A 24,460-nucleotide genomic window follows, 5' to 3' on the forward strand; every position below is an offset into this window, starting at 1 on the left:
AAGCCCATCATTTCCCACTAATGTGCAAGTCCTGCCCATTGGATCTAGTCTCACCGATATGCCTGCAGGCCAGGTCTGTTTGTGTATTGTGTAATGCTGCAGATTTTCGTGATTTATCTGTGGACTCAGGACTGTGGTGCTCCTTGGCAGGCCAGAGCCCATGTGCAATGGATTTCAGAAATTGACTGTCTCACCGCGACATTTTATTTATTCTAGTACATTTTGGTACTTTAATAAGAGAAAGAAAATAGTGGAGTCACTGGCAGTTTGTACACCGTGTACTCACATATTGCATGAAGGAAAAACCACACAATACCTGTAAAATAATAGACACAACACAGTGGGCAATAACTGACAGTAACAAACATAGTAGAACTAACATTTTATTGGCAGTCACCTATAGCATTGGTTTACACAACTCTTCTGTGCCTTATACACTTCTTTCAAGAGGCCTACTTTTTTCTGAGGTTATTTCTGAAATCAGTGAAGATATTTTAAATCTGTCTTGCAATTCCAATGAAATATGTATTTTTGTTACCAGGTGTGTTTCGTTTTATAGAAATAAAATAACATCTCTGGTCTTAATGAAACATATATAATATTTGACTTGCTTTCTCCATCTAAAAACAGATCATTGCAAAAGATGGCGATGTTAAGATTTTTGCTCACATGTTTCTCCTCAGTGACAGTTTCCCTACCCAATTCAGTGCTGCTCATGGAACCTTCACTGCTCTTGATGTCATAGTCTCCTCACCTGCTCTCTTGGCTTGCCAACATTGGTCACTCCCCGATGATCCTTGTGACAGTGACCACTTCCCAGGCCAGGCAGACAGGACCGCACATTGGGCATTGCACAGGGCTAATCGGCCTTTATATACGTCTGCTGTGCACTTCGATACCTCTCTCTTGAACTGCATTGATATGGTCGTGCACGGTATTTGTGCCAATATTCTTCATGATGCTGGCAATGCTGTCCCCTTATCCAAAAGTCCTGTGGCAATTGCTGTCAAGGACCGCTGACGGGCGCTGCAACGATTTAAACGACGCCCTTCACATGCCAACCTCCTTGCTTTTAAGCATCTCTGTGCTAAGGCTCGTTACCTTATTAAGTAGAGTAAAAAGGAATGCTGGAAGTGCAATGTTTCCTCCCTGGGGACTTATATAAGGGCTCTTCATCACAGGTTTGGCCCAAGCTCTGTAGCCTCTGGGCCACCAGTGACAGTCAACTGTACAGGGGCTTATCGTCCAAGGTGCTCTGGCTACTGAGCCATTGGTCCTTGCAGAACACCTTGTGACACACTTTGCAACAGTATCGGCGTCCTCTTCCTATCCTGCCACTTTTCTCTGGCAGAAACACAAAACTGAACAGACACCCCTTCTGTTTCAGCCCTTACCAAGCTGAACCCTGTAATGAACCCTTCACTCCTTCACTGAATGGGAGTTCTTGAAGGCACATGACATGGCCCCAGGCCCAGATTCCATCGACAACCAGATGATCCGACACTCGGACGTTACACAGTGGCAATACATACTGAGGGTCTTTAACCACATTTGCCTCACAGATACCTCCCCCTCACAATGCGAGACCGTATAGTTATCCCTGTCCTTAAGCCTAGGAAGAACCCAATGTCTCGCGACAGCTACTGCCCAATTAGCCTGACGAACGTACTTTGTAAACTGCTTGAGAGGGTGGTTAGCTTCCGGTTATGTTAGGTACTAGAATCTCGAAGTCTTTTCTCCCCATATCAGTGTGACTTCTGGGAATGACTATCTCCAACTGACCATTTACTCAGATTCGAAACTGCAATCCGACTGGCTTTTACTAACAGTCAGCACATGACATGGCTTGGCACTATCACATTTTAGTTACCCTCCTTGACTGGGGCTTTCGAGACCCCCTTGCGATTTTTATTCACGATTTTTTTTAACCCACCGGCTCTTCCGGGTACCAGTTGGTACTTCACTCAGCATCTCTCAGATTCAGGAGAATGGTATTAAGTGTCACTCTCTTCCTCATAGCCGTCAATTGGCTTGTAACCTTTGTTGGCCCTCATGTTACCCCAGCGTTGTATGTCGATGATTTTTACATCTCGTGCAGCTCCCACTCTGTAGCATCTGCTAAGTGCCAACTACTAGATGCCATCTGATGGATCTGTCTTCCATGGCCTCAAATTTTCTCCCTCCAAAAGCGGGTTATGAATTTTTGTCATCAATTCATAGTACACCCTATTCCAGAACTTCACCTAGGTGACCACCTTATAGATGTCATAGCACAGTTCCATTTCTTGGGCCTTTTTTTTTTTTTAAAAAAAGTTGACGTTGCTAACCCATATTTGCCGCTTGAAGACTACATGCATGCGGAAGCTTAATGCTCTCTGCTTCCTGGCCCACACATATTGGGGCATAGACCATGCTACTAGTCTCAATCTTCACAGTGCTCTGCTCTTGTCCAGACTAGATTATGGAAGTCAAGTTTATGGCTCAGTGGCTTCTTCCACTCTGAAAGTACCTGATCCTGTTCACCATTGTGGGGTGCGTCAGGCTGTTGGTTTCTTTCGCACTAGTCCCATTGACGGTCTCCTCACAGAAGTGGGGATTCTCCACTCTACAAATATGATGAAGCCAACTCCTGGTTTCTTAAGCAATCGCCATTCGCAGATTCCCTGACCATCCCACATACCCTGTTATTTTTGCAAGCAAGGGACATCTCCCTCCTGATCATTGCCCAAGGGTGGGATAGCCAATTGGAATGCATCTCACTTCCCTCTGTTCAGTATCTCCATCTCCATTCACGGAAATGTGTGCTGTGTATTTCCTCTCGCACCCCCTGGGATGGTGCTTAGACCACGGATTAGGACTGACCTATTCCAGTGTCCTAAGGTCTCTGTTGCCCCTATGGTCTTTCGGCCTTTTCTACATTCCATCCTAGCAGAGTTCCAGGGTGCTATTGTTTTCCACACTGATGGTTCTAAGACGATAGATAAAGTGGGATACACTTTCACATCTCCTACTGGCTTAGAACACCATTTATTGCTGGAATCATGTAGTGTGTTCACAGCAGAGCTGCTAGCTGTTACCAAGGCCCTCCATTTTGTTACTCAGGCATCCCTCCACAGTTTTTAATATGTACTGACTCATTTAGCAGCCTGCTGTCCTCATCTTTTGGTCTCTGCTTTCCATGACCTACTCTCCTTCCTTGGCCATGCTGCCTGCTCATTTATCTTTCTCTGAGTCCCAAGTCACGTGGGTATCCCAGGGAACGTACGGGCTGACTGTTTTGGCTAGATAAGCTGATACTCACGCTCCATTCCCTTTTGTGACTACAGCTGCGGATGTGCATATCTATGTCTAATCTCTCTTTGCATGAAACTGTAATGACATTTTGTACGCTACTGCTCTCAATAATAAACTCCGCACTATCAAGGAGACTGCTGCGCTTTAATGCTCTTCCTTCCCCTCTTCTCAGAAGGAGTCCACTTCTTTATGCCGTCTACGCGTTGGTTGTACCAGGCTCACCCATTGTGTCCTGTTTAATGAACCACAACAACAATATGGTTGCCGAGCCAGACTGGTGATATCCCACATTGGTAGAATATCCCCTAAGTATAGTCTTCCTTAATTTCAGTATTAGCAGACAATTTACGGATGATAGAATGTTCTCAGTTTCCTCTGTGAAAGTGGTTATTTCTGGGTATAAGGTTTTACTTTACTCCAGGAGCAGAGGCAGTGTGATTGTGGTTGGTGCCTCTCTTCACCGTTTCTCTGTTTGGGACCCCATGACCACTCCCTCATGGAAAGATCATTCTTTTTTCCATTTTTAGATTTGGTCTAACCTTCTGTTCCTTTTACTTTGTGTGTTTTAACTTTGTTTTCTAATTTGACTTCCTTGACCGGATCCACCCACTTTTAGCTGACCCTCTTTCTTCTGTGAGTAACTTTGGAGTTGTGGGACTGATGGTCTCGCTGTTAGGCTCCATAAACCCTCTCAGTTAATCAGTCAGTATCAAAATTTGTCAGGGAGAAATGTTAAGACGTGTCTAGAAATCAGGGAATTTTGCTTGGGGAAACTTGTGGCAACCCTGGAACCGCAACAAGGAGACAAAGTATGTATGAAAATTATTTTTCTCTTATATTGTGACCTTGTACATCACAGTACTTCACAATACCAGTTGACATTACTGCATTGGTTCCTAACATGAGGGTTACTCGATGTATGCAGGCCTGAAATGGCATAATGTAATACAAAAACCGGTTGCCTAACAAATAAAACCGAAATAACGGCTGTTGGTATTTTATTATTGGAAATTGACCAGCCGAAGTCCCGCCCTCTGGACTTAGGCTGGACATGCCTACACGTAATAGTAGCTCCAGCCTATGTTGTCATTCAGCACCCTCCCTCTTTCTCCTCCTGGCAAACATACCTCAACCAATTTCTTTCACTTCTCCGAGAAGCATCCTACACTTCTACTGAAGTCTAGCAGTGCTATTAACAATGTTTGTGTTTCTCTGTCAGTATTATATTTGAGTACTGTCATTTTGCATAACATCTTTTCAAAATTCCAACTATATCCCTGGACTAATGAAAATATTGTGAAAAGGATAGATTGCTGCTCACCATATAACAGAGGTGTTACGTCACAGACAGGCACAACAAAATGACTGTCAAACAGATAAGCTTTGAGGCAAAACTGCATTCATCGGAATGAGACAAAATACGCATGTGCCTGCACGCGTGCAACCCCCCCTCCCCACCTTCCCCCCCCCCCCCCACACACACACCAGACTGGCCTCAGTTGCCAGACTGTGTGTGTGTGTGTGTGTGTGTGTGTGTGTGTGTGTTCCGATGAGGGCCGTTCTGGCTGAAAGCTTACTTGTTGTGCTTATCTGCAGTTAAACCTCTCCATTACATGGTAACGATCTATCTTTTTTGTAATATTGTCATGATTCTATCCATTCCATTGTTCAATTATATCCCAGCACTGTTACAGTGCATCTTGCGACTGCTTGAAGTTCTGTCTGTACTTATTCTTTTGTGTTTGTTTCCCCAAGAGGAGAATGCTAATGTTAAGTTTTCTATTTTTCCCCTAACTATGTGAACGTCTTCCTATATAAAGTACCACTTGACTCACATTGTAAGCACAAACTCAACTTAATCCATTGTTTGTCTTGCTGGTTTGATGCAACCCACCACAAATTCCTGTCATGTGCCAACTTCATCTCAGAGCTGCATGAAATGTTCTGTTATTTCTTGGATGTATTCCACCCTCTGCGTTCCCCTGCAGTTTTTACCCTTAACAGTTCCCTCAGGTACCGTGGAAGTTATTTGCTGATGTCTTAGACATGTAGAATCATCTTGTCCTTCTTTCTGATCAATGATTTCCGCATGTTCCCTTCCTCTCCAATTCTCCAGAGAACAACTTCATTTCTAATTTTATCAGTCCACCTAATTTTCAGTGTCCTTCTATAGCACCAAACCTCAAATGCTTAAATTTATTTTGTTCTAGTTTTCAAACAATGTGTTTCACTTCCATATAATACCATCCGTATACACAATAAAACACCAGGAGGTATGTAAAGTCTCTTTGTCCAATTAGGCACGAAATGGAAAACACTGTGAAAATCCGATGGAACTTTGCACCCACTTGGGTGGCATTGTCTTTAGTGTGTCTGACGATCGCATCGCATCACGTCACTTGTTTCAGTTCAGAGTGAAAACTGATCACGTAGAAATGCCTAAAACAACAGTATCTCCTGCAAAGTATGTGAATCTGGTCAGAGATTTCACCTGAAGCTATGCAACCCACATAACATAAATGTTATAAATTTCTTTCTTCGAGAAAATTTTCAGCTGCATTCTGCAGAGGCAAAGAAGGTGCTCCTGCAGCATTTTCGATGGGAAGTGTTTGATAACACACAATACAGCCCTTAATTGTTCATCTGCTCACACAAACCGCTGGCTACGAAGACAACTTTTTGGCACAAGTAACGAAAGGCAGACCAGCGTAGAGAAGTGGTGGAAAGCACAGGCTGATGCTTTCTGTGACGAAGATACTAGAAAGTTTGTACAACCCCACATCAAATGTCTTAAGTCAGAGTGGTGACTATTTAGAGAGGTAGCTGGAGGGTGTGGCTAACTGTTGTGAATAAAAAATTTTTCATTTTCTCTGTGGTTTTCATTTCGCAACCAGTTGGGCCTTACTTTCCGAACAGCCCTTGTATAATGAACAATCTAAATCCTTCCAATCATTGTACCCTTTTGTGGTTTTAGGTTTGTAATTTTAACAGCTGTCATAAAATGAATGCTCATGTTTATGATTAAAACTTTGGATTTTGATTCTTGTTAATGTAGTTTAATGGGCATTAGGCCTGGTCTAAGGCATGGTCTTGTGTCTAGCACACAGTCAATACAAATAAAATGGCCAAGAATTTAAATACCAGCTGTGAAAGCCTGCTTTGTATGACTCTTGTTTTGTTAATACAGGGTGCTTTTTGTTAATACAGGGAGCTCCTGTTCTAATAGTTGGCCATCATATCCTTTATGGCAAGGAACAAGCACTGGAGAAACCATTTATTGTGGCAGAGCGTGTCAGGCACAAGTCAGAAGATAGCACCAGAACTGAGTACCTTGTGCGTGCTGTTGTAAAAAGGAAACTTCTCTTCAAGTCGCGTCCAAAACCCATTATTGCAACAGTAAATAAATCTGTTTGAACATTACGAAGAATGGTTTGAAATGTGTCGACTGTATATTTTATTTTATGTGTACCATATATTGTGTAGCTTATTCAATAGGCTCATCCAACCCTTATGTATGGAACTGTCTAAAGATTTTTTATAGTATATGTTGTAAATATTTTGAAGAAAACTCCAATAAACATGATAAAAATTAAATGGAATGTTTATCATTATCCCTTGTTTTATTCAGTAACTTTCTAAAGTAAATTTTATTTATCTTTATGGACTTCAGTCGTTGAAAAATGCCAATGTCGTCTTACGCAGTTGCAGATTCATCTGTAAATATATGTTACATATGTGATATGATTACAGAACCATCACCGTAAATGGTGGTAGAACTTAAAAAAGGTATCAGATTACTTAATGTCTGCATTTTGTACTCAATAATAAAAAATTAATTTTCGAGATTAATGTGGGCCAATGACAATGATACAACTGCAGTGTAATTTACAGTAGTAGTGGTTTACAAAGATATTGGACATACCTTGGTATTGCAATTTAAGAACAAGAAAAATAAAGTAATTCACATGTACAGGTCTAGAATGATAAGTACGATTTAGGTAAGGTCATAGCCTTATCGCAGGAACCTTCGTGGTCTTTGCCAGAAATAATTTAGTGAAACCATATAAAACTGTAGTCAGGATGGCTGGATGAAGTGCCTCCACCCTCCCGTATACAAGGGCATTTTGTTTAAGACAGTGCTACCTCATTCGGTTTACCCTTAGTGTACACAATAGGGCATTTGTCTGTTTTCTGGAAATGGTCTTAATTGATTAATTATGTCATTTTATGTTCCTAACAAGCTTTTTCCCCCTCTTGAATTTAAGTATTCTTTTATAAGAATTGAAATGAAATTCCATTCGAATCATGTGATGACTGACGTCACTGGCTAGCTCATTGCTCTGACTGTCATAATGCTAATTCACATTGATGTATTGTTTTGTGATTTACGTTTTGGAAAATGAGTTACAAATGGCATTTAGTACAAATACATTTGTAAAAACTGATGAAAAATTGTTTTTGAGTGTCCAGGGAATGAGAATACGTGTAAAATGTGGTGGCACTGTACTGGCGAATTGTCATCACGTCGATGCACAAGTTCACGAACTTAATTAAAAATGTGTTGCTCTGTGAAGTTAACAATAACTTACCTTTGAGATATGCTCTTCCTCTGTTGCAACTAAGGATAGCATCTTTCAATGAAATTAAACTCCTAGTGAATATTGTCATTTTACCCAACTTCAAGTCAGTTGTTTGGACAGTATAATATCAAATTTTATAAGATGATGTTCATGGATTACTGGTTCGAATCTTAACCCAAAAGAGCATTTTAACTTACTTGTAAAATGACAATCCTCTCATGTGAAAACCAAATCACAATTACAAAACCTCACTACACCAATCAGAGACAGAATATTCTGGAGTTTTCCTTGCTGTTTACATGTTTTTACATTTGCAATCACTGTTCACAGATGTCATGTTCAAAAAGACATTTTTTAGGTAATGTGACCGCACACTTTTTACTTTATTAAATGTTTTTATCCTCGTACTGTCCAGTTATTGTTTAAACTTTTGCAGTTACATAAAGATGAAATAAGTCTGCTTTAAACGGTAAAAACGTTTAGTTTACTCACAAACATTTGTGTCACTTTCATGTTGTAGACACTTTCTCTCTCTCCATTTAACATCACCGTCGTACAACTCATTGTACTGTGGGTGTATGGTAATATCTTCACTACTACTGATGCTTTCCAAAAAACTGAATTGTTTGTTCGAAAAGTAAATGCATTTATCCTCTATTTTCTGTTCCTCAGAGTAAGAATAATGCGAAGCATGTGTATAATACATGCCACAGTTGAAACAACTGCTACAAACTTAGTAGTAAACCTATTGCAGAATAGTTGCACACATCTTGTCACGTGTAAATTTTGGTGATGTGCATAGCAGTCTGCCTGGCATCTTTTAAAAAGGGTTCATATTCTACATCTACATGGGTACTCTGCAAATCACATTTATGTGCATGGCAGAGGGTTCATCGAACCACCTTCACAATTCTCTATTATCCCAATCTCGTATAGTGTGCGAAAAGAATAAGCACCTATATCTTTCCGTATGAGCTCTGATTTCCCTGATTTTATCACAGTGATCATTCCTCCCTGTGTAGGTCGGTGTCAATAAAACATTCTCGCATTTGGAGGAGGAAGTTGGTGATTGGAATTGCATGAGAAGATTCCGTCGCAATGAAAAACTCCTTTCTTTTAATGATTTCCAGCCCAAATCCTGTATCATTTCTGTGACACTCTCTCCCATACTTCGCGATAATACAAAATGTGCTGCCTTTCTTTGAAGTTTTTTTGATGTACTCCATCAGTCCTATCTGGTGAGGATCCCACATCACGCAGCAGCATTCTAAAAGAGGATGGACAAGTGTAGTGTAGGCAGTCTCCTTAGTAGGTCTGTTACATTTTCTAAGTGTCCTGCCAATAAAACGCAGTTAATGAGAATTTTGAGTGTATCTTTTTTATTCTTTGATGCTATTGATGAAGTAGTTTAATTCAGGTCTAGAGTGTGGCATATTTTCTGTTCGTATAGTTTGCTGTTTATGTGGAACTTATATGTACTGAAAAATTGTATAAATTGCATTGCTACGGTTCATGGTGGCTTCACCATTGCAGGTTTCTTGTAAAGTGAGAAAACCAGCATCCCCACCAACTTAAGGGTCATGCCTGAAGGCATCAAACAGCAGCCATGAGTGGTTTTCTTTAGCACAGGATCACAAACATAAGGGTTTCCTTCCACAAAATCCCAAGTCTAATGATGTTTTTTCTTTAAATGTTCCAGGCCAAAGATAGAAGAGATTTCTTTTTGGATCTTAAGCTTATGTTTACTCCAAGCAGCTTGAATTTTTTTAAAGGTTTTGTTAATTTGCTGTTGAATATCGTGAGGAGGACTCCATTGCCAGCCAAACACTGTCACTGATAGAACTGGAATAACTACAGTAATGTTGTGGTGCACAACCCAACACTTTTCACTGTTTGATGGCTAATGAAATTAATTTGCTGGGCCATGTGGAGACATAAAGTATCTTAAGCATCCTTCCATTCAGCGGGTATTTCACAGAAAATTTTAATTTACCACTTTTTTCATAATTGCATGCAGCATATTGTCCTGGCTCTAGGTTCAATGTTAACATATCTCATTCTCTACTGGCACTAGTTTTGGCCAGAAAAGATTATGCATATTTTGAAACTCTCCTGACCTGAATTTTGTTTTATCAGTTGTCAAAAATGATTATTTTTCTCCCATTCCTGCAAGAGTTGTTCATGTATAAACATCTCTTCTTGTGACTGTTTTCCTTTGATTTCTCCTTTACTGATGAAAGCAAATTTAATACCTTCAGTGCCGAAATGAAATAGATCTACAGGTGTAGAAATATGCCTATTAAATTGTGGCATTACTCTTGCTGCTAATCACTGTGTTGTACCTGAGGTCCCATTGCAAGGCGACTTTCTATGACTTGTAGCAAAAAAATTTCATTCTGTTGTCATTCCAAAGTCTTTTATCGTAGCACAAACTGAGAAATTTTTTTGAAAGTTTTGTGTTGGATGTTGAGCCATCATTGAAATAAGGGGTGTGGGAAATGTGAACCTCTTGAGTTTTTACATATTTTATCAGCTCCTCGATAAAAACATGAACAGTAATTATTTCATGTCCTAGTCAGTTAATGACAATGCAAAAACTAATAGATTCCACCTGCTGATTTTTGAGGAATACAATCAATCGGATGGAATGGCGCTTTACTATTTTTCCCATGGAAACCTTGCCCTGCATCCTGAATGATAAATGAGTAGTTTTCAGTAAAATCCATTACAATAAAAAGCTCACTCTACCTTTAGATCAAATGTAAGTACTTTAGGACGCCACCTTTGACATTTGGCAAGGGAATGGTATGGGTACATATGCAATAATTTCCTGTGGATAATTTTGTATCAAATTGCTAGCTAGTGCAACTGCACAATGGGATGATGCCAATTAAAATTTGTGTTGGACCAGAGCTCGAACCTGGATTTCCCACTTAACGTGAGCAGTTGCCTTACCATTAAGCTATCTGAGTACGACTCACGGCTAGACCCAGACTTCCACGTGTCATCAATCATTTGTCTATAACCTGTACTTGTACATCCATTATGTATATTCACATACAGGTAAGACATTTTACATCAAAGTCGCTTGCCCGGTGTTACCAGATAAACACGATATTGCAGTGCCTATGTTAGCCTGAATTACGATGCAATGTTTCTTCAGACATGCATCCATGCATGCGTACTTCTGCTGGCACCAGGCAAGTGACTACCGAATGTACGAATACAAGTTGTAGGTGAATGGTTGTGACATGTGGAAGTTTGGGTCTGGCCATGATTCGTGCTCAGATAGCCTAATGGTAAGGCAACCACTCATGACAAGCAGGAAATATAGGTTCGATAACCAGTTTGGCACAAATTTTCATTGTCATATTTGCAACTGCGAATACATCCCTTGCACTTTGGAACAGGTGGACGGAGTGAGAGACAGCCGCCTCATTGATGTATGAAAGAAAGAGTTTGTGAAAAGGTGTAGACACTGTGGCTTAGTCAGAAGTGTCTTTAAAACTGCCATATACCTACTAAGCTGCTGTGTCTACACATCTAATTGTTTAAAAAAAAATACATTCAGTAGAAAAAAATTATTTTCATTTTTGCATATAACACTGTGCAGTTTAGCAGGAGTCCCATCAGTCTGGCAAAATGCGTCCGCATCATAATATTTCTAGCAGGTCTCGTACAGAAAGAAACACATCATTTTTAAACACCTGACACAGCAAGTTAAATCTATGTGAAATATCACATAGCAAAGGTACAAGCTGTGTAGGAAGTGAGTAATCTACACCAGCCGTGGGAAACATCTAGTGCCCTATGAGCCTGATACACATATGTCCATCAGCTCAAGGGCCATGTTGTCACGTGAGATGACAGCAGTGCTCCTATCTCATAAAGGCAAAACAATAGTGTCCATGAAGTTGTTTATGAGGTAACGCATCAATATGAATGGCACCCCTTTCCCAATGTCCACACAAACAAATTATGCCGCAAAACATACGTTTTTCAGAGTACAGTAGAGCGTCGATTATCCGAAGTAATTGGGGGACATGGGTGTTCGGAAAACTGGTTTGTTCGGATAATCGAACTGTACATGTTTATTTGCCAAAAAGAAGTTTTGTACAGTAAATTTATTCATAAAAACAGGCATCTCTTTTAGTATTACAAAGTAACATACAAAGGCAACTTCATTAGGAATTTATAGTATGTGACACAGTTTATTAAACAAAAATATATACATATTACATACGCATTTTGTATGAACAATACACACAGTATACAAAATTAATGTTTAAAAAAATCCTTTATTTTGGTCTGTCTAAGCAAGCCTACACGCTTACGAGCAGCTAAGTCACGTACTTTTTTCATTACACATATCTGAAACTGGTCACTTTCATCTTGGGCTTCAAACCCCCGCAAGGCAGTGAACGCCTCAGAAGCTGTTGGTATACTTCCATCTTCACTTTCTGGAGCACTGATTGATGAGATGCTGGCGGCGTCATATTTATCAGTGACGACGTTTACAATCTCGCTGTCCTGCATGATTTGGTGTCCTGGATCTGCATCATCGATATTCATCCATTCATGAACGTCTTCTTCATCAATTTCATGGCAATCTATTTCTTTTAGCATACCAAGAATTTCGGACATATCATTCTGTTCGTCATTTTCAATCATATCTTGTGAATTTTCTTCTGTGGCCAAAATTTTATTCCCGGCTTTCTACAAATTCTCTTCCTTTACACTATTCCATGCTGCGCTGATCATGTAGGATGCGTCTTTCAAGTCAAGTGAAGGGGATGATGGACGGTAGGATGGGAGAGTAACAGGTGTGAGCGAGTACACAGTTCGGTTAAGGAGTCGTTTGGTTGACCGACGTTCGGATAATCGACGCTCTACCGTAAATTCATTTTATGTTCACCCCATCTTCAAATATTTATATTTATTTGTGCATCGTTAACATTGTATCTTTACTTATGGTGTTTAATAATAGCTGTCTAAAAACTTCTGTCGCAAAATTCTGCAATGCCATTAATTAAGAAACAATGTTCACGCCATGTAAATCCTTGTAAACATCTGAAAATGTCATCATAGAAAAACAACCACCAATAGAAGCAACTGGTTGCAGGTAATTCATTATTAATTACCTTAGATTTAAATAGATTCAGTGTTCTTATGCATCCATAACAGGTAAGAATTACTTACTACTGTTAATACGAGAAAGAATAGAAAACATAATATGGCAATGAGATAGGCAACTCCAGGCGATGAACGATTAGGAGTAACTTCGTGAATTTCTCCCGTGGCCAGGACTGAAACCAATCTCGGGGTTCCTGTCCTCAGATCCCATGTTGCCAACACATGGTCTACAGCATTCAGACTGTCACGACTTTCAGTAATTTTCCTATAAATGCTTAAAAGGACTTAACAAATATTTCATAATTTCAGCCACTCGAATATGTAATAAACAGTAGTGGCACAGACCCTAGCCACTATAGGGGAATCTCCCTCTTACCAGTGACTTATGAGATCATGTCTAAGGCTATTTTAAAAAGAGCAGAAGAAATACTTGACAAGCAGCCAGGAGAGTATCAGGCTGGATTTAGAAAGGGAAGGTCATGTGCAGAACAAATATTAAAGTTAAAGAACATAGTAGAAATGAGGAAAATCAGGAAATTAAAATATGTAATTACTTTTGTGGATTTAAAAAAAGCCTATGATTCAATTGACAAAAATACACTGCTATATATCTTAGAAGAATTGTGACTCGATACTAAAACAACTTGAATAATTAAAGCAACTTTGACAAATACAAAATCAAAAGTAAAATTTAGGGGAGAGCTCTCAAAATCGTTTGAAATAGTCAGGTGTTGAACAGGGAGATGGTTTGCACCTCTGCTTTTCAATTGTGTGTTAGAGAACGTAGTTCGAGAAGGGAGGGAGGCCATCAATACTATAAAGAGAGTCAACTAGGAAGAAATCCAAACAAGATCACTGTTGACTGTTTAGCTTTCACAGATGACATGGTGTTGCTTACAGATTCGCTAGATAATGCCCGAGAACAAATAAGAGAACTGCAAAAACAAGCAGGCAAAGTAGGACTACAAATATCCTTTGAAAAAACAAAGTTCATGACAAAATCTGTGATGCTCCTCAAAATATTGCAGTTCACAACAATACAATTGATTCCTTTAAATACCTAGGGGATTGGATTACATAAAATGGAAAAGAAAGACAGCTATAGAAACTAAGAGTGCACAAAATGGAAAGAATGTTTCATATGATCAAAAACATTTATAACAAAAAATCTGTTTGCTGGAACACTAAATTAAGACACTACCAAACAGTGGCCAGACCTGAAGCTCTGTAGGCGGCAGAAACACTTAAACTAACAAGAAATGGAGATCTTGAGAAAGTAGAGAAGGTCGAAAGAAGGATTTTAAGGAAAATACTGGGAGCTAAAACAAACGATAATGCTGAATACAGGTTAAGACAAAACAGAGAGCTATACTTGAAACGTGGAGAACTAACTGATGTAATGAGGAAGAGAAGACTACAGTTTTTTGGACATATATTCGGAATGGATAACAACAGACTGACCAAGCAGATATTCACATTACTCAATAGCTACAAATCCAAGCCCCTATGGTTCATAGGGACTGAAAAGGACATGGAAAACGCTGGAATTGCAATAGACACAATAAAAACAGAACACATTTCAGATAGGCAGTTCAAAAGGTAAAATTTCAGGAGAGAAAGAAAACAACTAGACAAATGTGGACTCAAGAAGAAAGGGAACAAAACTCTAAAAGGATGAAGGAAATTTGGAAACTAAGGAAATCTAATACAATGAAGAGTAGCCAAAGTTGATTCATCGTACCCTCCAAAATGGGTTATTCGAAATAAGAAGAAGAGATAGTGACACAATCGCCATCACCTTGGAAACCATAATCTTCTGGCTGAATCGTTGTAACATATTCAGGAATATCCAGAACGTCAGGGTTAAGTTGTTTTCTTGAATACACCGAAGTTGTGCAGTTACTGTTCTCCCCCCAATTGAGAGGTAATGGCGGACCCGTACTTACAGTATACACTCAACTGTTCTCGGATTAGTTAACAACAAGCACCATCGCTCCTCAAATGAACATAATCTTGCTCATTCCAAGGACGAACTGGCTGTAGAGTCAACTATATTCGTATTTTATAATGTGATGATAATTAAAAAAAAAAACATTGACACAATGCTGCAGATACTGTATATTAACAGCATTTGATAAATGTTCACCCAGTCACGAGAGAACTGGCAAAGGGTGAAGATGTGGATATGCACAGTAGGTGAGCTCAAGAAGCAGCTACATGACGTGGTAAATATTCTGTCTAAACGACACCGGTTGTAAACGCCAGTGTCCGTATGACGTTGGGTTGGTTGGTTGGTTTGTGGGGGTTGAAGGTACCAGACTACAAAGGCTGTCTATGACGTTGGATTGGGGGTTTCTTTCTGGTGGTTGTTTTTGAGAATTCATGATTTTGTGTGATGCTTAAGTGGTATTATCCACTGATCAGTGGTTTCGACTATGTGATACGTCAATGGAGACTATTTCCACAACATCTTCACTCGCAATTAGTAATGAAATGAAATGATCGTATGGCATTGTTGGCATGCTGTGAGATCATATTGACTTCCTTGGAAGAACTAAAATATTTAATAGCGGAGTGTGCACACATCTGCAGGTACATATGTTTAAGAATACTATCAACAAAAAATATTCTAGAAAGTGTTCTGTTAAGAGTGATGATGTGCATCTTATGTACATGCTGTGATGAACGCGTTACTCAACCACTTCAGGGTGCAGTTTCTGCAAGGAGAGAATCAGTGGAGCGATATAAAATTTTAGCTGGAAGGTGTCATTCTTGGAAGAGGGATCCAGGAATGAATTACACACATTGCAGATAATATGGTACTAAACGATTTCGTCAAAAACCAAATGAATCAAGTGAGGTCAAAATCATGCCTGCAGCTAAACGAAAGAGAGAAACAAATTTTGAGCAAGAGGTGAAATAAAGTTCACATTTCAAAGAGGAAATGTTTATTTAAGAGCAAGTATCGAAAATATGCATAAACTGGTACATAATATGCAGAAAATTTGTTACAAGAATGCCTTAGCCTAAGATTTTTTTCCTATATACCTTTTATGTATTTATTTTGTAAATAAAACTAACAATACATTGTTTGTCTTACACAACACAATGTCATTCTTTTTTAATTGATGTTTATCCTTGTAGATCAAGGATGTATAATTACATTTTTGAAGTGAAACATCATATGATGATGCATACTGTTCGTGATTTCGAGTTCTGTATACGTTATTTTTCGCATGTTGATGTTATTATGAGAAATATTAAGTTGCCAGACGCCAAGCAGTTTGCTGACAATGCTATTTGCGTTAAATTGGATTTATGTTCTGCATTAGGAATGCTATGGCGTCTACGCACTTGTCCAAAGAAGAAAAATTGTAGAAGCCACATCGTTGAGTGCCCAATGCGCGTTGTTTTACTCAGTGCCATCCAAAGTGCTTAATATATCATCGCACTTTCATGAGCAGAGAAAACACTTACTGGAACTTCGTTACAAAACTATCTACAGTATGAATTTTTCTGCATAACGACAGTGAATGGTGGCCGTACTGAAGGCTGCTATTAAGGAGAAAAACTGAGTTAAAGGTAATTAGAGTGATGACAAAATCTTTCTATGGTCGATATCACCAATTATCTGAATTCATTAAATGTTTTAATCCAAGGGGAGAAAAATCTGGTAACATGTATGGCAGACAAGGTTGATGCTATAAAAAAAAGTAAGCCTATGGACAAATGAGCTTCTAGTTTGTGACATTTCCAGTAACTCAAATCAACCATACAAGAGCAAGATGTGACATTACATCTCAGTAACTGAAACATTTTATCATGAATTCTCAAAGATTCCAAGACATTGCATGACTGAAGACAGATTTCGATTTATTTGTCAGACCATTGTTGCTTTTGGCTGCTAATGCACCTCATTACTTTGAACTTGAGCTGAGGACACTCACAGTGCAGCACCCAGCTCAATGACCTATTTGTCCAATGCAGTAATTTACAAGACTGTCATAAAATGTTGCCCCCAGAGCAATATCTGTGACCGTGCAAAGAAGCCCATACAGATATTTCAGTGCTTGGTTCAAAACATGTGTGCCGAAGTTTTTTTACTGTTATGAAATGGACATCTCGCCAATGTTAGGGTTCAACAGGTTTTGATCTCCGTAACTCCATGTGTTTGTACACTATGTGATCAAAAGTATCGCGACATCCGGCTGAAAATTACATAAAAGTTCGTGGCGCCCTCCATTGGTAATTCTGGAATTCAATATGGTGTTGGCCCACCCTTAGCCTAGATGACAGCTTCCACTCTCCCAGGCATACGTTCAATCAGGTGCTGGAATGTTTCTTGGGGAATGGCAGCCCATTATTCATGGAATGTTGTACTGAGGAGAGGTATGGATGTCGGTCGGTAGACCTGGCACGAAGTCGGCGTTCCAAAACATCCCATAGGTTTTTTATAGGATTCAGGTCAGGACTCTGTGCAGGCCAGTCCATTACAGGGATGCTATTGTAGTGTAACCACTCCGCCACAGGTCGTGCATTATGAACAGGTGCTCGATCGTGTTGAAAGATGCAATTGTCATCCCCAAATTGGGAAGCAAGAAGGTGCTTAAAACATCAGTGTAGGCCTGTGCTGTGGTAGGGCCATGCAAAACAACAATGGGTGCAAGCCCCCTCTGTGAAAAACATGACCACACCATAACACCACCGCCTCCAAATTTTACTGTTGGCACTACACACCCTGGCAGATGATGTTCACCAGGCATTCGCTATACCCAAACCTTGCCATTGTATACAGTGGTTTGTCATTCCACACAATGTTCTTCCAATGTTCAATCATTCAATGCTTACTCTCCTTACACCAAGCATGGTGTCGTTTGGCATTTACTGGTGTGATGTGTGGCTTATGAGCAGCTGCTCGGCAATGAAATCCAAGTTTTCTCACCTCCCACCTAACTCTCATAGTATTTGCAGTGGATCCTGATGCAGTTTGAAATTCCTGTGTGATGGTCTTGATAGATATCTGCCTATTACACATTACGGCCCTCTTCAACTGTCTTTCTCAGTCAACAGATGAGGTCAGCCTATACGCTTTTGCGCTGTATGTGTCCCTTCACGTTTCCACTTCACTATCACATCAGAAACATTGAACCTAGGGATGTTTAGGAGTGTGTAAATCTTGCATACAGACGTATGACACAAGTGACACACAGTCACCTGATCATGTTCAAAGTCGGTGAGTTCCAAGGAGCGCCCCATTCTGCTCTCTCACGATGTCTAATGACTACTGAGGTCGCTGATATGGATACCTGGCAGTAGGTGGCAGCACAATGCACCTAATATGACAAACATATGTTTCAGGGGGTGTCCGGATCACATAGTGTATCATGAACTGTAATCCCAGATATGTCATATATTAAAACAGAAATGTATATAAATATATGAACATTGCAAATTAATGTTAAATGCCTGTACGTAGATCTGCTCATCTATTAGCACTATGCAATGTATTTATTTAGTCAAGCAATAGAAGTTACTGTTGGACAGAAAAATAAAAAGTTGAAAATAGACTCCTGCTTATAAATCCATGCATCAATATTTGCCTCTTAGAAGTAGTTCGTCTGTGTTGCAAACACGTCTTCCTAAGTTTTCCAAGCTTGCAGCCTTCAGCATATAGCCGTCTTATTCTCACACCTGCAGTGTTGGAGGAAGCCAGAGCATAGAGCAGACTCGGCTACACTTGCAGGGTGCAAGCATGCTCTGGGAGTGCAAATCTTGGCCAGGCCTGCTACCATATGACTGGCAAGACGAGCGGTATGACGGTTGGTTGGTTTGTAGATTAAAGGGACCAAACTGTAAAGTCAACAGTTCCTTTTTCCTTAGTCACACGAGTCTTGGATTAAAACCATACCCAAAAGTATCCTATCGTCTGAAATTCAGGAAAGGGATAAAATGCATAAAACTATGTGTGTAACCACACTGAAGCAGAAAACCAAAGAGTCAAGCCAAAATGGATAACATGAACTAAAAGGAAAAGATGGTAGAAGGTGATAAAAGAATATAACAACCATCCTTGGCTGGTTGATTGCAAGAATAAAAAAAGGATTAGCCAGTCACTCTGCAACACACTAAAATCTCCAGCCAAAAAACACAAGGCAAGAGAAACACAGAAGCTGAGAAAACGGACACCAAGTAGAACAGACAGCTCCAGATGGAGTGAGGAAGAATGTAAGTAGAGTGAGGGCCTGAAAGTTGAGGCTAAGGTGACCACCCATAAATAAAATGTTAAAAACCCCTTTCATGGATAAAACTTAAAACTATATTAGCCATTGTGGCATTGTCACCTGAAATCAAAGGGAGGATGTCAGGGAGACTATGACGGACGGCTAAATTTTGAGAATCCAACAAGATGTGGGTGACTGTCAATCGAGAACCGCAGCAACACTGGGGTGGCTCCACGCGACAGTGGAGATAACCATGAGTCAGCTAAGTGTGGCCAATGAGGAGCCAGAAAAGGACAATGGAGTCCCTGCAAGTGGTTTGCATGAATGACCTCCACGCATCTGTTGCCTCCTTCATAGCACATAATTTATTGGCACAGTCGAGGAGTGCCATTCGGTATTCCAGATCCCATAAACCTTACAGCATAACATCGATTGGCGATTGGTTTCCGGTGTGCCAATCTCTAGAGTCAGTTTACTGGTAGCCTGTTTGGCGAGCCTGTCAGCAAGTTCAGAATGGTTCAAATGGCTCTAAGCACTATGGGACTTAACATCTGAGGTCATCAGTCCCCTAGAGTTAAAACTACTTAAACCTAAATAATCGAAGGACATCACACACATCCATGCCCGAGGCAGGGTTCGAACCTGCGACCATAGCAGCAGTGCGGTTCCAGACTGAAGCGCCTAGAACCGCTCGGCCACAGCGGCCGGACCAGCAAGTTCATTTCCCAGGATTCTGACATGGCCTGGCGTTCAGATGAAGGCCACCGAATGTCTACGTTGTTCGAGGACGTAAACAAGACTCGTGGATAGTCATTACCAAAGGATGGTGAGGGTAACACTGGTCGAGAGCTTGTAGGCTGCTTTCTTTGAGAGCTAGGGAGGGTCGAGCCATCAGTGTAGACTATCTCTGAGCCCTGGAAGGCGCCAAAAATAGAGAAAAATTGGCGGCGGAGGGCCAATTGTTTGTTTGTGCACTTTGTTTTGGTTTCAATAAAACTCCATGTCATTTAGAGCATATGTGTCAATTTTTATCTCTCTGCCTACAATATTCCGTGAAGTATATCATTTCCAAATGTTAACTAACTTTTGAGCGCCCTGTACATTCATTCAGTGTTTGAGAACGAGAGCATTTAGCAACTTCCAACAAACTTTACATATATTTTCCAACCTTTACGAAACTATTTCTCACTGACACCCACCACAAAATAATGAAAGTAAAAAAAATTATAAAATTTACATATAGCCGGCCACATTTTCTTCGTTCACGCAGTAAAACCTCAGCATGGGAAATAACGTTTTAATTTATTGCTTCTTAACTATTAGCTCTATTTACAACACGTTTTCCAAACGGTATGCACATATTCTACTGATTGTACTCCGAAAATTACATTGTGATGACAAAAATCATGAGATGGCGATATGCACTTACACAGATGACAGTAGCATCACATACACAAGGTATAAAAGGGCAGTGACTCATGTGAAAAAGTTTCCGACGTGATTATGGCCAGCATGACGAGAATTAACAATCTCTCAAAGCGGAATGGTAGTTGGAGCCAGATGCTTGGGTCGTTCCATTTCGGAAATCGTTAGGGAATTCAATATTCCGATATCCACAGTGTCAAGAGTGTGCCGAGAATACCAAATTCCAGGAATTACCTCTCACCACAGACTCAGCAGTGGCCGACGGCCTTCACTTAACGAGAGAAACGGCGTTTGAAGGAGTTGTCAGTGCTAACAGACAAGCAACACTATGTAAAATAACCGCAGAAATCAATGTGAGACGTACGACGAACGTATCCGTTAAGCCAGTGCGGTGAAATTTGGTGTTGATGGGCTTTGGCAGCAGACGACCGAAGCGAGTGCCTTTGATAACAGCACGACATCACCTGCAGTGCTCTCCTGGACTCGTGACTATATCGCTTGGGCTCTAGACGACTGGAAAACGATGGTCTGATCGGATGAGCCCCGATTTCATTTGGTAGGAGCTGATGGTAGGGTCCGAATGTGACCCCACAAAGCCATGAACCCAAAGTTGTCAACAAGGCACCGTGCAAGCTGGTGGTGGCTCTATAATGGTGTGGGCTGTTCAAAATGGTTCAAATGCCTCTGAGCACTATGGGACTTAACATCTGAGGCCATCAGTCCCCTAGAACTTAGAACTACTTAAACCTAACTAACCTGAGGACATTACACACATCCATGCCCGAGGCAGGATTCGAACCTGTGACCGTAGCGGCAGCGCGGTTCCAGGCTGAAGCGCCTAGAACCGCTCGGCCACACCGGGCGGCGGTGTGGGCTGTATTCACATGAAATGGACTGGGTTCTCTGGTCCAGCGGAACCGATCACTGACCAGAAACTGTTCGGCTACTTGGAGACCATTTGCAACTATTAATGGACTTCGTGTTTCGAAACAACGATGGAATTTTTACATATGACAATGCGCCATCTCACCAGACCACAGTTGTTTGGAGAACATTCTGGTCAATTCAGGCGAATCGTTTGGCAACCCGAATCGGCCGCCATGAATTCCGCCGAACATTTATGGACGTAATTGAGAGATCAGTTCGTGCACAAAATCCTGCACCAGCAACACTTTCGCAATTATGGATGGCTGTAGAGGGACATGGTTCAAAATTTCTGCAGGGGTCTTCCAACGACTTGTTGAATCCATCCCACGTCGAGCTGCTGCACACACCGAGTAAATGAAGGTTCGACACGGTGTTAGGGGGTATCCCATGACTTTTTTCACCTCAATGCACATCACCGTATGCTTGTCTTAAAACGGAGCGCAGACTAGCCACAGTATACTCATATAGTGTTTAATAATGCACCCAAACAAATATAATTTACTGACCTTTTCTTTTATAACTTACTTTTACTGTGATCAAGCCCAATATAAACCGGTTTGACAATATGCACTATTTGCCTGAAAGGTTCTACTTGAACATATAAAATGCTTACTACTTTTTTGGTTTACTAGTTTTGGTTTCACTTTTTCATTAGTCTATGTGTCAATAATCCGACAGCAACGAATCCAACATAATAAGGGTTTTACACATTTAACGTCAAATATTTGACACAATAACTCACTGGTAAAGTAATTAGACATTTGAAGGTGTTTTGTACATGGGAGTTTGATTATTTAAGGAATCAGGTGTTGGGGGTTACTGGTTAATTACAAGGGTCATCCAGTAATAATTTCAGAATGTAAACGCTTATAGTTGAGACTTGCAAGGAATTGAGACTTTTGTTAAGTGATAGTTGGCAACCTCGCGAAGAGTGTTAAGCATTTGTTCGATTAATATTGATGTAAACATGACGTCTAAAATCTAAGGCCTTAGTTACGAAGGCGTGTCCACTCAAAGAATTTACTTTTGAAAAACAGCTTTCCATGATCCGATTTTTACGTTCGGAAACTGTACAAGCATCAGAAATTTTCTGTCGGATGAGCAAATAAAACTTCAGCAGTTGCATGAACCGTTCTAGATTTACGCGTCGGGGATATGTTTAAAACTGGCCGCAAAAGAGTTACCATAGAGCACTACTCCGGGCGTCTGCTGACAGTATCGATATCGGCGGTGCAACCTCGCATTAATTCACTTTTCCTAGGAAACCGACGACTTACAGTTAAACATTTTTTTTTTTTTAATGTCGAGTAAGTGTTGACACAACTCATCCCGTCATTCAAAACAAACTGAACTATCATAAAACCTGTTCAACGTGAGCCGGCCGAAGTGGCCGCGCGGTTCTGGCGCTGCAGTCTGGAACCGCGAGACCGCAATGGTCGCAGGTTCGAATCCTGCCTCGGGCATGGATGTGTGTGATGTCCTTAGGTTGGTTAGGTTTAACTAGTTCTAAGTTCTAGGGGACTAATGACCTCAGCAGTTGAGTCCCATAGTGCTCAGAGCCATTTGAACCATTTTTGTTCAACGTGTGTTCCCAGAGAACTTGAGTTCATCAGAGAGAACTGAGATTTCGCATTTCCACCAAGCTCAAATGTCGTTTAGATAGTGAAGGTCGCGCATTTTTGGGCAGGATTTTAACTTGTGGTGAAACCTGGATACATTATTTTCAGCCAGAGTCCAAGCGTGAAAGTATGCAATGGAAATACACCGAATCGCCTGGAAATTAGTGGTAAGGTCTCATGGGAAGAAACTGCTGAGGTCATCGGTCCCTAAGCTTACACACTACTTAACCTAACTTAAACTAACTTAGGCTAAGGATAACACACACATCCATATGCTCGAGGGAGGACTCGAAGCTCCGAGCTCTGACGGAGGGGGGGGGGGGGGGGGGAACCATGCAGACCGTGACAAGGCGCCTCAAACCGCTCAGCTACCCGACGCGGCTCAGAATCGCCTGTCCGTAAGCCATACAGAACGCAACCATCGGCTGGTAAGACCATTTTAGCCATATAGCGAGGTGACAAAAGTCATGGTCTAGTGATATGCACATATACATATGGCGGTAGTATCGCGTAAACAAGATATGAAAGTGCAGTGTAGGTGGAGCTGTCATTTGTACATAGGTTATTCACGTGAAGAAGTTTCCGACGAGACTTTGGACGCATGACGGGAATTAACAGACTTTGAATACGGAATGGTAATTGGAGCCAGACACGTAGGACATACCATTTCGGAAATCGTTAGGGAATTCAATATTCCGAAATCCACCGCGTCAAGCGTATGTCGAGAATACCGAATTCCAAGCATTATCTTTCACCACGGACAACGCAGTGACCGTCGGCCTTCACTTAACGACTGAGGGCAGCAGCGTAGAGTTGTCAGTGCTAATAGACAAACAACACTGCGTGAATTAACCGCAGAAATCAATGTGGGACGTACGACGAACGTATCCGTTAGGACAGTGCGATGAAATCTGAAGTTAATGAGTTATGGCAGCAGACGACCGATGGGGAGTGCCTTTGTCAACAGCACGACGTCGCCTCCAGCGCGTCTCCTGGGTTCGTAACCATATCGGTTGGACCCTAGACGACTGGAAAACCGTGTCCTGGTCGGAAGAATCCCGATTTTACACTCCTGGAAATTTAAATAAGAACACCGTGAATTCATTGTCCCAGGAAGGGGAAACTTTATTGACACATTCCTGGGGTCAGATACATCACATGATTACACTGACAGAACCACAGGCACATAGACACAGGCAACAGAGCATGCACAATGTCGGCACTAGTACAGTGTATATCCACCTTTCGCAGCAATGCAGGC

At 40.9% G+C, this 24,460-nt stretch overlaps 1 protein-coding gene across 1 annotated transcript in view; it reads left to right on the forward strand.

Annotated features, from left to right (window-relative positions):
* Nucleotides 1-6,882, forward strand: part of LOC126235950 (chromosome transmission fidelity protein 8 homolog) — a 40,915-nt gene extending 34,033 nt beyond the window's left edge. The window contains exon 5 of the mRNA XM_049944920.1: nt 6,502-6,882. Coding sequence (XP_049800877.1) covers nt 6,502-6,708 — 207 coding nt within the window. The 3' untranslated portion in view covers nt 6,709-6,882. The remainder of the gene's footprint in view (nt 1-6,501) is intronic.
* Nucleotides 6,883-24,460: the final 17,578 nt, after the last annotated feature.

This window comes from Schistocerca nitens, chromosome 2 (genome assembly GCF_023898315.1).
Source record: "Schistocerca nitens isolate TAMUIC-IGC-003100 chromosome 2, iqSchNite1.1, whole genome shotgun sequence".
Taxonomy (NCBI): domain Eukaryota; kingdom Metazoa; phylum Arthropoda; class Insecta; order Orthoptera; family Acrididae; genus Schistocerca; species Schistocerca nitens.